Genomic DNA, 17,236 nt, shown 5'->3' with positions numbered 1-17,236 from the left:
ACCCCTGGAAATAAACCAAAGAAAAGAAAGGTTTGGCTGACAGTGACATCACCCACCACTGAAGTGACCGGTCGAACCACAGACAGTCCAGATGTCTTGGTCTGAAAACTTTATTGATAGAGAAGTGGTTTGACAGGGTGTAGAGGAATGTCTTTGTTTGAATCTTATATTCAAGAGGTTTTTATAGGTGTGTGTGTGTGTGTGTGTGTGTTTCTGAAAAGGGTCAGAAATTTAAAAATATTTTTCAAGTCTTTCCTGTAATTATTATTATTTATTATCCATTAATCTGTCAACCATTTTCTCCATTAATCAATTAGTTATTTGATCTAGTAAATGAAAAAAATATAAAAAAAAATATCTCAAACTATTAATTGACTATCAAAACAGATGTAGAATAATAATAGTGGATTAATAAGAGACTAATCATTAAGTGTTTTCTGTTCATTAGTTTGTCCAGCTGTTCCTTTCTTTGTGGTGCACAATTTATTGATTGATTTTAAGACAAAAATGTTGATATTTACATACATTTTTTGATTAGAGGTGATGATAATGAATGAGCAGCTGTGTGTTCACTGTGCATCATTATTTGTTTTAATCCTACTAATAATCCCCATCAGTTTAAAAAAGACAGAAGAAAACACAGAGAGTTGACGGTGATGTTGATTCCAAGTTGACATCAACGGTTGCCTGGTGACTGTGGAGGGGCCTCAGGGGCCACAGCCAGCTGATAAAAGACGTCTGTCAGCCCACCTGTGGTCTGAGCGGAGGAGGTTCCTGTTAACAGAGGTAAACCTCTCTCTCTCTCTCTCTCTCTCTCTCTCTCTCTCTCTCTCTCTCACACACACACACACACACATGGATTTTTAAATTTTTTTGGGAGTTTTCAAGTTTTAAATTTTTCTTCTTTAGATTAAAAATGGTGAAAGTGACATTATTGAATTGAAACCATTTAAATTTCAAGCATCCAGTCACAACTCACTGTGAAATATTTTTGAAATATGATGTTATGGGGAACTTTCTAAAACTCAAAGATCAAAATGTATCTAAAGAGGAAAAGTAAATCTCTCCTTCTGTTTGTAGTGTGCAGGAGAATCTGAAGAGAGTTTTGATTCTGTGCAGGAGGCAGAGCTGCAAACATGATCTGTCTCAGTGAGGAAGGAGGGAGAAAACGTGGTCAGATGATACAAAAACCCTTTATTCCAATGTTACTGTGCTGTTTTGTGGGGCGTTTTTACTTTAAGTCCAGTTTCCGTACTTTTAAATAATGAATTACTTTACGCAGAATAATCATAATTGCGAAGGATGAGAGAGAGCAGCAGAGAGGAGGAGAGAGGAGGAGAGAGGAGAGAGAGGAGGAGAGAGGAGGAGAGAGGATGAGAGAGGAGGAGAGAGGAGGAGAGAGGATGAGAGAGGAGGAGAGAGGAGGAGAGAGGATGAGAGAGGAGGAGAGGAGCAGCAGAGAGGAGAGAGAGGAGGAGAGAGGAGGAGAGAGGAGGAGAGGAGCAGCAGGAGTCAGTGACACTGATCAACCTGATGAACATGAATGTTACACATCGTTTAGTCTTTATACAGAATGACAGGAAACAGAGGTGAGGATTTTCCCCCCAGAGAACAATATTTTATTATTATTATTATTAAAAATAATAATAATAATACTAAAGTAATAAATACATACATATAAATGACGTCCTTCTCCTAAAATGATGCAGGTTCTGTGGTGTTTTGAATCTAAAGCCAAGATTTCTGCCTAATTTTAGCTCTGACTTATCTGTATTTGAAATATGCTTGAACTTGAATCTATTCTTTGATTTTTAACCTGATCTGATCAAAATCACTCGTGTAAACCAAAGAGCCTTTAGTCTCACAGAAAAAAACACTTTTAAAATCATTCTGTGAAATGTGAAATATGTGGAACATGTTTTTCACATGTTAAACGTGTTCTTTGCACACGGGAAACGTGGTTTTGGAACATTGTCATGGTGTAATATGTATATTCATATGTGAGACACATGCCACATGTGGTAACATGTTTTTTACGTGTGATCACATGTGGCCACATGTGCAGAACATGTGGAGAACATGTGGAGAACATGTGGAGAACATGTGGAAAACATGGGAAATTCATAAAATTATTCTGTAAGGGTCCTGGCATTGGAATGACCAAATATTACATGATAACGATGAAAACATTAAATCAAAGTTAATATAAACGGCTGGTAAATTAAACAAAGACAGCAGACATTGATTTCTGTGGCTAATTAAAGGGATAGTTCACCCAAAAATGAAATTCAGTCATTATCTACTCACATTCACACCGACTGAAGGTCAGGTTTAGTTCTTTAGTCCTCAAAACTCTGCTGGAGTTTCACAGGAAAACAGTGTTGCAGAATCTCCCAAACAGTGGAAGTGAATGGTGACCAGTTTTTAAATTTAAAGAGATGAGAAAAAAACAAACAAACAAAAAAAACATAATAGGTGTGAAAGGCATTTTATGATTTTATTCTGTTGGGTTTTTTTTTACATGCATGGAGTTTTTCTTGCAGAGTAATGTCACTGCAGTCATACTATGTCATCTATTTCATTCATCTGTGAAGCATAATGATCATTCTGTTGTGTCATGTCCCTGCATTAATCACAGTGTCTGATTCACAAGCTGGTCAGTCAGTCCAAGCGATGCACCAGAGACACGCCTGGCTCTTAAAGGGAACACGGACTATCATTAAATACAATCTGTTTGCACCCTGCCCTTTACTTTGTGCCCAGATTATATGTCGTTTAGATAGCAAACCTGGAGGTGCTCTAAAACCATGGCTCAATCTGATCCAGGTCGAGGCAATTTTAGCTCAGATTAAACTGAAAAGTCTGGAGCAAACAAGGCAGATGTGAAAGGGCTCAAAGCTGAGGGATATTCAGAGGTTTACATCCACATGTGTGCAATGAAATCTTTTTTCATGTCTTCAGTTTTTAACTTTTGCTCACAGAGCAGCTGTCACTGTGACGTGCCGTGATCATGAAACCAGTGTTGATTGAATTCTCTGTCGTCTCCAGGCTCCTCCCTCTGCAGGATGGACAACCACACAGTCAATATGGACATTATATCCATTGAGGGGTTAAAAGTCACCCCCCAGTCCTCCATTCCTGCCTTCATCCTCCTCCTCCTCATCTACATCTTCATCGTGGTGTCCAACATCGGCCTGGTGGTCCTGATCTTCATGGAGAGGAGCCTCCATGAGCCCATGTACCTGCTCTTCTGCAACATGAGTATCAACGATGTTTTTGGGGCGACGACCGTCACTCCTCGCCTGCTCAGTAACATTTTCACTCCGATCACAGAGCGTTACGTCCACTACATTGACTGTGTCGTTCAGGCCTTCGCTGCTCATTTCCACGCCGGCACCTCTCACTCGGTGCTCATGATCATGGCTTTTGATCGGTACGTGGCCATCTGCAACCCTCTGCGATACGCCACCATCATGACCAACAGGATGGTGGTGAAGCTGTCGGTGGGCGCCTGGATGATGGCCTTCATCTTTGTCGCCGTCCTCCTCGGTCTCACCATCCGCCTGACTCGCTGCAGGCGGTTTATCATCAACCCGTTCTGTGACAACGCCTCCCTGTTCAAACTCTCCTGCCAGAATCTTCTAATCAATCACATCTACGGCCTCGGCAGCGCCGTGGTCATTCTGGGCTCCTCCCTCGGCAGCATCACGCTCACCTACCTGAAGGTCGCCATGGTGTGTTTGAGCGGTAAGAACAAGGTGCTGAACAGCCGGGCGCTGCAGACCTGCGCCACCCACCTGGCCGTGTACTTGATCATGTTGGTCGCATCCTTCACTCCTATGATCATGCACCGTCGCCCTGAGTGGGCGGAGAGCGGCAAAGTGGCGTCCATCCTGTTCCACGTCATCCCTCCTGCCCTGAACCCCATCATTTACGGGCTGCAGTGTAAAGAGCTCAAACAGAAGATCATCAGTGTGTTTCACAAGAATAAAGTCATGGATGTGAAAAGTTTCCATTAACGACTCCTAAAAATACACAAACAACCAAAAAACAAAACCTCATCCTTCATTCCTTCAGTTTCTCCTCAACATGAACACTTTTAGAGTTTCATGTATAAATTTGTTCTCAGCAAAGCTTTTTATTAGTGATTATGTGGAATTTGAGTTATTGTATGTGTGTTATGTATCATATATTTTATATTCCTTAATGTTTTTAAATTGGAATTTTTTCATCAAAATCTAAATGTGATTTTCCTGATCTCTCTCATGTCTGTCCGTCCCTCCTCTGTGGCCCCTCCTGAGGTTTCCTTCATTGTTCCCGTTTAAAGGGTCTTTCGGGTGAGTTTTCCCTGCCAGAATAAATGTCTACCCCTCTTGTCTCGACCACAGAGAAGTCAGGCGTGTTTTTCACTCACACATCTCACGGCTGTCTGTGTCTTGCATCCCAGCTGCATCTGATCAAACCTCACATCAAGTTCTTATTTAGACTTGTACCCAGTAAAAAGGCATTGAAAATGAATTTTATCCACATTTTGTGATGTAGAGGTGGAGCAGCATGAGATCAGCTCACTCTGCTCTGATTCAGTCCTGTAGACTCTTCTTCCTGTTACCCAGCAGCTGGGGAACAAAACACACAAACTTCTTTGACTTTTTCTGCAGTATTTATTCAACAAACTGTACATTCACTGCCACCAAGACAACTTTAATCCCACTGCTCTGAGATCAGCCACTGTGCTCTATTTTTTATGCATCTCTGAATTTTTTTTATGTATTCTTTATGTATTTATGTATTCTTTATGTATCTACTCATAGATAAAGAATATTCACACATATCGAAGGAAAGCTGCAGTTTGCACAGAACGTTTGGCTGCTGGCCACTTTGAAATGTACAGACGATAAGAATCCTTTCGACAGACGCTTCAGTGAAGTGACATTTGTGGTTTTGACAAACTGTAATGCTGCTTTACAGTCAAAAGCCACATTTCCACTTTTCAAGTCAGCAGAACTTTTAGTCCCAGCAGCTACTTTGCAACGAACTAACAGGTTGTCATCTGTTTCCATCACAGTCTGAAGATCCACAAAGATTACACAACTCAAAAAGAGATGGCTGATTTTAAACAGAATTTTTCTGCATGACTACAACATGATCTTAAAAAACAAACAGGTTTGCAGCTGCAGATTTTAAAAAATGCTGAGAGTACCTAAACCAATCAGAAATGTTCAGCCCTGTACTTTTGGAAAATGCTCAGCAGCAGAAGATCAGATTGTAAACTGTGAATTTGGGCTTTGTAAAAAAAAAAAATCGACTTGACTTGATGTGACCATAAGACCGACTGATGAAACTTATTTTTCTATTATTATGTCTTACTTTCTCATATTTATACATTGACACATTTGTTTTTCATAATATGTCACATACACTTGAACTGATTGTGTTTGGTTGTAGGAAAATATTATTTTATTCAATACAATAATTTATTTAAAGTATTAAATAACCTGCAGGACACTAATAAAAGCTTTGTTTTAATATATCTTACATTGTTTGTCTTTTAAAATGAGGAACAAAGATAAGTTTTTACAAAATGTGGTCACTTACTTGTTTGAATAATGTGCTTCAAAGTTCTGCACAGGAACAGTTCTGCAAACCTGATGAGCCTTGTGTTCGGCTATCAAAACCTCATATTTTATGAATCTTTTTAAAAGCAGCAAAGTCACTGACAACTTTATTCTCAACGTCTTTGAGTGCATCAAAAAAAAGAAAAGAAAATCTATTTCTGCCTTTATAACATGAGTTTGAGCTGTCAGCCAGCCTTCATCACTGCCAGATCAAACAGTGATGTCTCACTGTTTGGCAGGATGTGGGGTCAAAGGTTGTTGCAGGCTTTCACAATAAAACCATTAAGCTTAATATTACTGTATCAGTGGATTTTAAAAATACTGCATCATTTCTGATTCAGGGAAAAAGCACAGTATTATATTGTATGTATTATAATACTGTTCTCATTTATTTTTTACCTGCAACCATCAAAGCTGCAACAGATTTTTTACCTGTTACATGTTTTTGCAGTTACCTGACCAGGTGCAGGACTCTAATATTTAACAAAAAATGTTTAAATGCATCAGTCCTCATTTTTATATTATCAATGTGAAGCATTCTCCTTACAACTGTTGGTGTTATTATTACACAGTGTCTCACCTATTTTATCATTTTATTTGTTCATGTTTTCAGATTTCTGTAACCTGAAACTTCCTCCCTCACTCTCTGACATATCCTGTTTTCCAAACAGTTATAGCCACTTGCAGCTGGTAGGAAACACGTGGTTATCTCGAATAAATTACAGATCTGGTTATCTGGTTTGAGCATTGTTTGAAACATTTAGGATAATGCAAGTACACAAGTGAACAAAATAAATAACAAAGTTGTGGTGCTTTTTGACATTTTAATGCAGAAATGTTACATAGTGGGTGTGGTTAGCAGTCAGCTGCAGGGGGGAGAGGCGTGGCGGGGGATGGATCACGAGAGTAGTGTCAGGTGAGCTGATTGGCTCAGCTGCTGCTTGTTTTCCTGATTGCATCTCTCCTGTTTTCCTGCAGTAAGGTGCTGCCCAGACAGAGAGGAAGAACTCTGCCTGTTTAAACAGAATGAACTGGAGGAGCTGGGCAGCCAGATGCACATGTTGTGTAATCTGATTACTGGTATTGTGTTCCAGTGTCATCATAAAAGTGCTGCATGCAGTCTGAGAGCTGAATCTGTACGTCTGTGCTGGAAGAACTCACAGGGGGATCAAGGCGGCTACACACCTTAAGCTTTAAGTTTGGTTGTCGCAACCAACATGAAGTCCATTTTAAAGCCTGGTGTTAACAAAGACCGACTTGGAAGTTAGGAACAGGGTTAACAAAGACCAGTTGGTCCAACCCATTCTTAAGCCCTAATGTTGTTTAGGGTAAACAGGTTGTATCTTGATAGGACGTTCTTGGCACAACCATAAGATGTACGTAACACAACACTGGGCAAATGAATTTAGACATATTTGCAGAGATTCTTTTTCTTTTCTTTTTTTTAAAGAACATTTATTTCAAGGTTCAATGTGACCCTTGACTTTGAATCTAACAAAGTTAACAGCTGAGCAAATATACCATAAGATTGGCACAGTGTACAATAAATTAAATATGTTTTTGTGCAAGACAGTCATGTTTTTAAAGACCCCTGGATGTGCAGTTTTTTTATTCTCTGTCCAGTTGTTACCCGTTAGGTGTTATGTCCTTTGTGGCCGTCACAGCAGCGCGTCTGAACCTGCTCACAGTTCTTCTGATGGAGTCTCGCAGCTCCTTGTTCCTCAGACTGTAGATGATCGGGTTCAGAAAAGGAGTCAGAGCGGAGAACAGCACCGACACAATGATTCGATCCTAAAACAGAATGAAGGTTAACTGAGGATGATGAGGTTGACAAACAGTTCGGTCTGCGTTATAAAAGGACAGCAGCCGACCCTCCTGGGTGAAAGTTTCTTCCTCTTTATACTGCGTCACCTGACTTTGACATCACCTTTAAACATAACACTACAGGGACACCTACAAAAATGACGGTACACGGTTACCTACAGTGTCATAGTTTGCACAGATGTGCACTAATCAAGCATGTGTTTGATTTGTTAGGTGTGAAAATTAGTGTTTACAGCCATGCCAGCAGCTCTGAGGGGCTGCTTTGAGCTTAATGTTAGCATTAGCATGCTAACATGCTCACAATGACAACATGCTGGTGTTTACCAGGCACAATGTTTATCATATACATACACTTCACCTATAAACTCGGCTCTACTTTTTGTCTTTCTGAACCTTTGAACCACATCTTGTGACCAAGTTTCCTCATTGGGATTCTACATACTTTTTTATTATCAGCCACTTATTAGATTATTTTGACAATGCAAGAAACATTGCGGCAGGTTACACTAACATGATACAGATGTGATGCATGTAGACTTTCTAGCTGAATCTGCTGTCCCTGATGAGGCATGACATGACATAAAAAGACAAAAAGAAGATTTTAGGTCATAAAAATGCAAAGACAGAAATCAGTGATCACTGGTCACGAGTTTGGTTTCATTTCAGTCAGTGTTTCACTGAATGTTTTCACATCAGTTTGGATTTTTATTTCCCTTGCATGTATTTTGTCAAACTGCTGCTTCCAAGATAAAAAGTAAACCTTCAAACTCCTCTCTGCTGCTGAGCAAAGGGCCTTAAACATAATTTTTGGTGAACATGTGTGAGACATGTACTAGGTTTGGGTTGGTTTCTGGTTCCAACGGTCCGATGATAATAAACCAAGTCAAATGGACCAAGGGGTCTGTCTCTGGACCACTAAAATAGGAGACATGTTTCAAAGTGAAAACTTGATGTTGTTTGAAAAACTGTGTTAAATATGATATTTTGAATAGTCACTTTTTCAAATACTTACAGGAAAGAAACTGCTTCAGTTATTAACTCCGCCACCTTTTTCTGATATTCTCTGAGAACTGTCATAGTAAAGGCCATATTTCATTGTTGTATAAGTGGGTTTCTAACTCGTCTGTTACTTCTGCAGATATACGGTCTCAGCTGATGAAGCGCCATCTCCCCAAGGCGCTCTTGTGAGCTTTGGTGGACACAGAACCTAACGTGTTCTAAAACACAGGTAGATATTAAAGCCTGATGATTAGTCTCATACCTCTGGTGAAAAGTTTCCCACTCGGTAGGAGATGTAGACAAACGAGGCCGAGCCATAAGAGATGGACACCACGGTCAGGTGGGCGGCACACGTCCCAAAGGCCTTCAGCCTTTGAGCGACGCCCATCCTTGACACTGAAATGCCAATCAGCACGTAGGAGGCGAGGATGAGGACTCCTGTAGTCAGAAGAGCCACAATGGCGAAGGACACTGACACAATGTTATCAATGAACGTGTCACCACAAACCAGCCGCCTCACAGACGACAGGTCGCACCAGCCGTTCCTCACCACATTCGGGCCGCAGTAAAGACGCCCCCAGGTCATGGAGGTGGCCGGCAGTGTGCAGAAGATGGCGAAACTCCAGGCTCCCGCGATGAGGAGCAGCTGGACAGTCCGGCTCATGACTGCAGTGTAGCGCAGAGGGTTGCAGATGGCCACATAGCGGTCGTACGCCATGACAGTCAGGATGGCGTAGGCGGTAACGCCAAGCTGAATGAAGAAATGCATCTGAAGGAAGCAGCCCGGGACAGATATGGTGTTCATTTCTGCCAGGAAGCCTGACAGCATTTTGGGGATGGTGGTGGTGGTGTAGACGATGTCCACGAATGAGAGGTTGTAGAGGAAGAAATACATGGGAGAGGCGAGCTTCGGATCATTCAAGGCCTGCATGAGAAAAAACAGCGACAGCGATTACGATGATTCCATCTGTGTCAGACTGAGGCCATACGGGTGACCGACGGTTTGATTTTTACCACGAAGATGATCAGACTGTTTCCTCCCAGGATGACGATGTAACCCAGCAGCAGGGTGAAGAAGAGGATCAGTTTCTTCTCACTGAGGTTAGCGAGGCCCTGGATGATGAAGAAAGTGACGCCATCAGTGCCATTAGCTGAGCTCGATCTGTGATTGGTCGACAAGGGCAGGTATGAATCTGGAAAAGATCAGGTGAGAGGATCCGTCAGAGACTGTGGTTCCCTTCACATGTCATGTGTTGTGCATGAAACTGAACTTTCACAGCCACTGTAGCCTAAAGAAAATCAACACTGAAATTTATTCTGCTTTCATATTTCCTCCTTTTCACCAACATTACATTTTGAACTGGGATCTTCTGCAGGTTGCGTGTCTCTCCTTCAGTTTGCTCATGGCTGCAGCTCCAGTGAACCACTTGGTGGAACATTGACTCTGGTCTAATTATGGTCTAGTCTGTGGTGGATGCAGGGTCTCTGCAGAAACAGACACCAGCACACTCTGACGGAGGGTGATCAGTGATGATTGAAAGGGATTATGTTGATATGAGTTTATACACTGTTTATGAGGAAAATATTATGCCTTCAAGCTCCAACACCTCAAACACGCCTGCATACAGCTTCCCCTGATTAATAACTGTACTCATAGAATAATACAGGTATGTGTACACATGCATCGAAATTACACTTCAGAATCATACACCTGTTGTTGAGAAATGGGACAAATTGTCCAACAACCAAAAAAAAGAAAAATCTAAAAATTAAAAAGACTTGAAAATGATTAATACCAACACTTTTAACATTTTACAAATGAGTTAAAATCCTTCAAAATCTAAAACTAACAATACCTACTGATAACATGGGTATAAAAATGTGTTTATTACAATGAACTTTTAGAAAAATGTTGGTCCTTTAAAATCCCTGATTTAATCAGGCATAAAAACGGTTAGCTACACCCTAAGGGCTCCTGTTTCCTGGTTATAAAAATGTGGTAAAACTGCTCAATCACTAGGAAAATTTTTTTTTTTTGGAATTTATGAAATCATATTGCTGTCAGATGTGTCTCAGCTGCAACATGTCAACTCTGTAACTCGTCTAAATGAGAGCTAAATAAGAATTATGGTTTAAAAATGAAGAAAAATGTAACAGCAGAATCTGCAACACCATCGTAAAAATAAAACATAATCTCTGTTAATCCTCACCTCTGACTCTCTGCAGAGACCCTGCAGCTCTCTGCCTGTATTTCCTTATTTCTTCTCATTCTTATGTCCTCTGGACGTTTCACTGACCCAAAACTTTGGTTTTTGACATTCTGGTGTGTTTACGAACAGCTCAAAAAAATCCTTCTGACTCTAGCATCTTAAAAAAAACAGTCTGCTCCTCTCGACTGTGCTATGAAATGAAAGATTTTGTCAACTCTGTAAGATGTCCTTGTTATTAAATTTTATTAAAATATTAACAACTTAAAGGTTGACCTGATACAAGATTTAATAGCAAAGAGTTTGATCTTTTATAATATATGTTTTTTAGCATATGTGAGGAGTAAACAGTCAAACCCTCTCAAAATATGTTTGTGTCCCAATTCTTAGGAATGATTTACAAATATGCAAAGAAAACACATTTACAGCTATGAAACTGTAAGATAAGAGTTACATTATTAATATCAAGCCCTAAATCAAATTAAATAAGTGGATAATAACTGAACACTGACATAAATTCAGGTGAACTATTTAAATTTTTTTTGTGTTGTTCAATCACTGGAAAACAGTTACTGGAAAATAAAGGAATAACAAATAAATAAAATGTAAATAAATAAAAGGTACATTGAAGTTTGACTGAACTGGACGTCATCAGAACAATGAACCACAACATCAAACTGGAATGAAAATCACTGAAACACTCACAGACCTCCGGGGCGTTCAGGTGAAACATCAAACAGAAGAAGCTCCATCTCCCCTCAGCCCACAGACAGACAGGTGGACAGACAGGTGGACAGATGGGTGGACAGACAGGCGGACAGACGGGTGGACAGACAGGTGGAGGAGGACAAATCTGCTGTCAGCAGACAAAAACAAAAAGCTTCATGTGTGACTTCATCTGTCACCTTCTGTTCATTTCAGCCTTTTTAACTGTGCAAATATCTGCATGTGAAACATTTGAAAAGAAATCATCGTCTTACCTGAAAAATGTGAGTCAGGCGTTGAGCTGCTCCATCAGGTTTAAACAGACAAAAGACAGAACTTCATCTCAGTCCACATTTCAGGAGCGGCTGATTATAACAGAGATTATAGTGAGAGCAAACATTAATTACACAAAGTTACATCAGTTTCATTAAAAATATAAATTGTACACAGGATAGTAAAAGAATACCAAAGGGACCCGTTTTTAGTTTCCTCTGTGGCGTCTGAGAAGAAAACATAAGAAATATAATTGTCTTTGTTGCCGTGGTAACAACAGTCTGTTCCTCCTCATTAAAGATTCGTTATAGAGGCTCCTTCTTTACTTTAATTGCTTGTGTGAGTGTGTTTGTCACCTTGTGGGGACTTATTCTGGTATAAACACCAACTTTATCAGGACCAGTGGTCCTCGTGGTCCTGATGATGAAGCCCGGCCTGGTTAAGGTCAGGTTAAACTTAGGGTTAGCTTAGGCTGGCCATAATGTCAAGTTTAGTCAAATGTTATTTATGCAGCCCAAAAAGGCTTCACCAGGATCCTGTTTGTGGTTCTCCTACGGGCCGAACCCGCTATCTGTCAGGAGGCATCACATGACCCTGGGGAAACATGTCTGTGGCCCCTTTTACCCCAGACAAAAAAACATCAAGCCTGGATTCATTCCTGGGTCACGTGACTCTGTAACAGTCACAGGTATTTATTGGCACCAGCTCACCTTTTCCCATGTTGGCAGCTTCTGTGACTGTTTTGCTCCTTTTCCATCACTGCACATGACTTCTGACTCGGTGCATCTGTCCAGTACAGGGGAGATTCCACTTATGTGGGAGTTAAAACTCTTTTTTACAGTTTGAAGAAAACACTTTGGAAACCTGCTGTTTGTCTTTAAGATGACTCACTAGCAAGGATCACACCACGACAAGATGCAGTTAAGAATTTTCGTGAATGTTCAGAGGGATAGAAGTTGAAGATGAATGAATGTAATGAGGGAGGGGCAAAGATGGATGGATGATGTCGTCAGCCAGGCTGGTCCGGATGGGACGATGGATGCTGGGCAGAGTGAGACTCAGTGTGGAGGTTCCACCTCTGTGTTTTCCACCCGAGTTGATTATAGTTCCCCAAAAGTGTCAGAATTAGATGAGCTGAGTTGTATGTGAGCTTGATGGAGATGAAGTTGCTACAGATATAGATGCAGTATGTCTGAGAAGACCATCGGCCGAGGATCTGGATGGTTTGGTCTGAGATGCCCATTCCAGCTGCGGTGGAGGCTGCGCCAATGTGAAATGAATGGCTTGAATAATGTTCAGAGGAAATGCCTGAAATGTGGAGGACTGTAAATGTTTCTAGAACCAGAATCGAGTGGCCATTTTTCCTGTTTCGGTGAGAAATAGTTGGTTTTGGGGTAATGCGTTGGTAGCATACCGGGAGTTAATGGATTTTGTCAGCGGCTCGTACGGGCTAAGGTAGGAGTTGAGGCAGAAAATGTAGATGGGGAAGGAAATTCCCAGTTGATCCGTTTTGCTCGTTCGGAGTGTAAATATGAGAGAGTCGGAGGTGTGTATGGTTATATCAGACAAGCTGGGATGATAAGAAGGGTTGAAAACAGAAGAAGTTGGGGTGAATTCAGAGCATCTCAAGAACCCGAAGAAAGCCAGCAAGAACATGGATTCAAGGATTAAGTCAACCATCGGGGACAGGTAGCCTGAACGGAGAGTGTGGATGCAGAGGCTGAGAAGGTCAGAAGTGAGTGGTAAGCGTCTGGTAGGAAGTGCGGGTTCCTGTTTGTGCAATCCTTTGACTAGCATGGTGATGTGAATGAGAGGTGGCAGGTAAAGGACTTTTTTATAGAAGAAGTTGATTCTTGCCAAGTAGGTCTGAATAGTGGAATCCCAGCTTTTTAAGATGAAATGAGCGTGGGTGATGAAGTTGCAGATGGATGTGAAGTTGAGAGAGGGAAATGACATCTGGTAGGTGACTTGATATGCTTTGAAACAGTTTGAAAGTTGGGAGTGAGGCTGTTAAGAATGGCCTCTTGTGAGGCACTTGTGAGGTTTTCTAGCTGCAGAGCTAGTTGAATATTATGGCTGAAAACGGTGGGACTGATATGGGATGAAGATCCGAGTCTGAGCCATCCGAGCCAAGTGTCTGAATTTCTGGAAAGAGAAGCGAGACGCTGAGTTAGCGATGCTGTTGTGGTAACCAGGAGCATGGACTGCTTGGAGAATGAACTGTTGTTGAGCTGAGATTATTGTGAGTCTGCACATGAACTGCATGATGACGGGAGAGCGAGATCGCCCTTTGTTTATGATCTCTACGACTGCTGTGTTATTGGAGTGGATGAATATAGATCTTTGTGACCATTCGTGCCCCCAAAGAACGGTGGCTATGATGATGGGGTAAAGCTCGTGGAGCGCAGATAAAGGAGAGTGGGACTCTTAGGCGAGAGAGCTAAACTCTGGGGGCCTCTTTCGAAAGAGGAACACCAAGTTCTGAAAAGACTTTGACGGGAGTTGTGAGCCCGTGGCGAGGTGATGAGGATGGTGGAGTGACGATGAGAAAATCATCGAGGAGGTGTAGTACATGAGGGAGTCTGTGGTTGTTGACCAAGATCCAACAAAGGACTTCTGAAAATGAGTCAAAGATCTTAGGACTGCTTCTGCATCCGAAGGTGAGGTGAACTGAGAAGTAATTATGTCCTTTCCAGCAAACACTGAAAAAACACCAATAGTCTGGGTGAATGGGCGAAGCTTTGGAAAGCCAGGCTCCACGTCCTGCTAGATGGATGAGGGTGATGGCGTGGTCAATAGTAGTGTATTGCATGGAGAAATCTGGGCATGGTATGATGCTGTTGATGCTTGGAATGTGTGAGCTGTGTGGTGAAGATGGATCAACGATTAACCTCTTTTTGCCTGAATATTTCTGAGTTGCAGCACCTATGGGACTGATGCAGAATGTTGGAAATGGGGGACTGTCAGATGGCCCCGTCATGAAACCCTCTTTTACTTCCTTAGCCAGCAGGGCGTCAACAGTGTGAGGTTCAGCAATAGTGGACTGGAGGTTGTAACAGATGTGAGAAGTGTTGGGAAGTATTTCCATGCCGGGATGGAAACCATGTGTGAAGCCACTGATGAGGAAATCAACAAAGTGTCTATTGAGACGATGGTGCAGAGCAGTGACAAGTCAAGGAAATGCATTTAAGCTGTTGTAAAGTACAGTCTGTCTGAGAGGATCTGTTGAGAGATCTGAGACAAACAGGGCTGGATGGGTTGGCCAGGTGTAAGTAGACTTGTCAGGTGATTGTCAGGTGTGGTTGAGGTGTGACCCTGCTCCCAAACCTAAGTTAACTAATTAACTTAATTTCATGGAGAATAATGAAAATCATGATGAAAACACTGCAAACTGTAATGAAGGTTAGTGTTGAATTAGTTCATTAAAAGTTAATAAATGTTAATAACTAATAATTATATATATATAAATAAGTTCTGAAAGTCCATCAGTGTGACTAAACAGTTGTTGGTTCAACTTACTTAACTTTCTGGTTTTTTTTTAGTACAACTGAATTAATATCACGTTTATTTTAACTGAAAAGTTTATTTGTTTTGCATCATAATAAAATTACCTCAACTTGTCTCAAATTCAGTCAACGTAAAAGTTTGAGGCATTAATAATAATAACTTTATTTATATAGCACCTTTAAAAACAGTGTTTCCAAGGAGGAGCAGGATATTCAGGAGGCAAAATAACAACAGAAGGTAATTAATTAATTCATTAACTCTCTCATTTCAGCTTCTCAAATGTGAATATTTTCTGGTTTCTTTACTTCTCTCTGACAGTAAAATGAACAATAACATCTCTGATCACAATGTTTCACCATTTTGAGACATTTCATGGACCAAACAGCAAATCGATTAATTGAGAACATAATCAACATATTAATCAATAATGAAAATAATTGTCCTAAAGACACTAAAATAGGCCAAACAGTTCCACTATATTTCATACTGAGGTAATCCAAAATGAACAGCAAGTACTGAAGTTACATTACTTTAATCTTGTGATTCTTGGATTACGTTACTGACTACATTTTTAAACAGGCAGTTAGTAACTGTATCAGAAAACATTTTTATAGCAACTCTCCCAACCCTCCATAAGAACAATAAGATAAAAAAGTGTCATTAAATATACATAGAAATAAAAGAATAGTAAAAAGAGATGACATCACATGATGTCAAAATAGATAAATATATACAAAGAAAATGAATAAAATGTCAAATTTTTAACAGACAAACAAACTAAAAACAACAAAACAAACTACAAGATTTTTACAGTGTAGGAATAGAAAAGAACACCTCTAGAACAAACCTAAGAATGACATGGCCCACTTTGAAATCTAGAAATCTTCTTCAGAACCACCCAAACTTTTAATCACAACTCTGATCAACACGGATCAATGATGGGATATAAGATCACGTGACTGGTCACCAAATATGTTCAACTAGATCAGATCAAAGAAGAAATAAATCCCATGGCTTTGTTTTCTTATTTCTGATTACTTTTTAAAGAATTAAATATTTAATGTTCATTTCAAACTTATAAAATTGAAACTTTTTACTTCGTGACCTCTCAGGGCCCACCAGTGGGCCCCGGCCCACACTTTGGGAATCGCTGCTCTAGAATTAAAACGCTGGCACAACTTTTCTAAGTTGGAATATGTTTGTCAAACACTTGTGTATTTCGTGGGACTGCAGCCCGTAGATAACGGGGTTGAGGCTGCCGGGAACGACGTTAAAGAGAATGGCTGAGATCTTCCTGTACTCTGCGTACTGCGGGAAGCGATGGAGGGCGATGAGGACCATCCCGCTGACCAGCATGATCAGATAGAGACACAGGTGAGTGCTGCACGTCTTCAGGGCTTTACTGTTCAAAGACTTGCTGTTACTGGTCAGACAGGCCGCTGTGATTTTACAGTAGGTGAGAACCATGCTGCCTATAGAACCTATGAAGAGAACCACAGTGAAAGTGAGGCCGTAGACATTATTAATGAACACACTCTCACAGGAGAGTTTAAACAAGGAGGCGTTGTCACAGTAAGGATTCATGATCATCGTCCTGCAGCGGTTCAGCCGTACGGTCAGACCGAGCAGAATCCCGACCAGAACAAAGGCCACTCCCCAGGCAGAAACCGTCAGCTTCATCACCATCCTGCTGGTCATTATGGCTGAATAGCGCAGCGGGTTACAGATGGCCACGTATCTGTCAAACGCCATAATCATGAGCACGGTGTGAGCGTTGGTGCCGAACATGCTCGCAGTGAAGGCTTGCATCACACACTCGTAGTAATGAATGAGGCGCTCAGAGGGAGGCACCAGGATGTCCGCGAGCACCCGTGGGACCAGGAGAGAGTTTCCCATCACGTCATTGATCGACAGGTTACAGAAGAGCAGGTACATGGGCTGGTGGAGGCTTCTCTCCATCCAGATCAGCACCACAATGCCCACGTTGGCGATTAAGATGAACACGTAGGCCAAAAGCAGGAAGATGAAGAATGGGTACTTGTTAGTCTTGGTGATCTTTAACCCCTCGAGCTGAAGAGTGAGGCTGTTGTACGTATAGTTTTCCAT

General features: G+C 41.2%; 3 protein-coding genes across 3 annotated transcripts; 1 reads left to right on the top strand and 2 right to left on the bottom strand.

Annotated features, from left to right (window-relative positions):
* The first annotated feature begins 3,007 nt into the window (after positions 1-3,007).
* Positions 3,008-4,492, top strand: LOC146319573 (olfactory receptor 52N2-like). The gene has a single exon (XM_084730166.1). It carries the CDS (start codon positions 3,066-3,068, stop codon positions 4,017-4,019), a length of 954 nt encoding a protein of 317 aa, XP_084586292.1. The 5' UTR covers positions 3,008-3,065; the 3' UTR covers positions 4,020-4,492.
* Positions 4,493-7,248: 2,756 nt separating this feature from the next.
* or6at1 (odorant receptor, family 6, subfamily AT, member 1) lies at positions 7,249-11,397 on the bottom strand. The gene is made up of 4 exons (XM_084730675.1): positions 11,355-11,397; positions 9,453-9,631; positions 8,701-9,363; positions 7,249-7,341 (listed from the first exon to the last, which is right to left on the bottom strand). The coding sequence occupies exons 1-4, from the start codon at positions 11,395-11,397 to the stop codon at positions 7,249-7,251; spliced, it is 978 nt and encodes a 325-aa protein (XP_084586801.1).
* Positions 11,398-16,291: 4,894 nt separating this feature from the next.
* LOC146319571 (olfactory receptor 8G17-like) lies at positions 16,292-17,236 on the bottom strand. Its single transcript, XM_084730169.1, has one exon. It carries the CDS (start codon positions 17,234-17,236, stop codon positions 16,292-16,294), a length of 945 nt encoding a protein of 314 aa, XP_084586295.1.

This window comes from Lutjanus erythropterus, chromosome 11 (assembly GCF_056507025.1).
Source record: "Lutjanus erythropterus isolate fLutEry1 chromosome 11, fLutEry1.hap2, whole genome shotgun sequence".
NCBI classification, from domain to species: Eukaryota; Metazoa; Chordata; class Actinopteri; order Lutjaniformes; family Lutjanidae; genus Lutjanus; species Lutjanus erythropterus.
The sequence above is the reverse complement of the archived record's forward strand: the minus strand, read 5'-3'. Positions and strand labels throughout refer to the sequence as shown.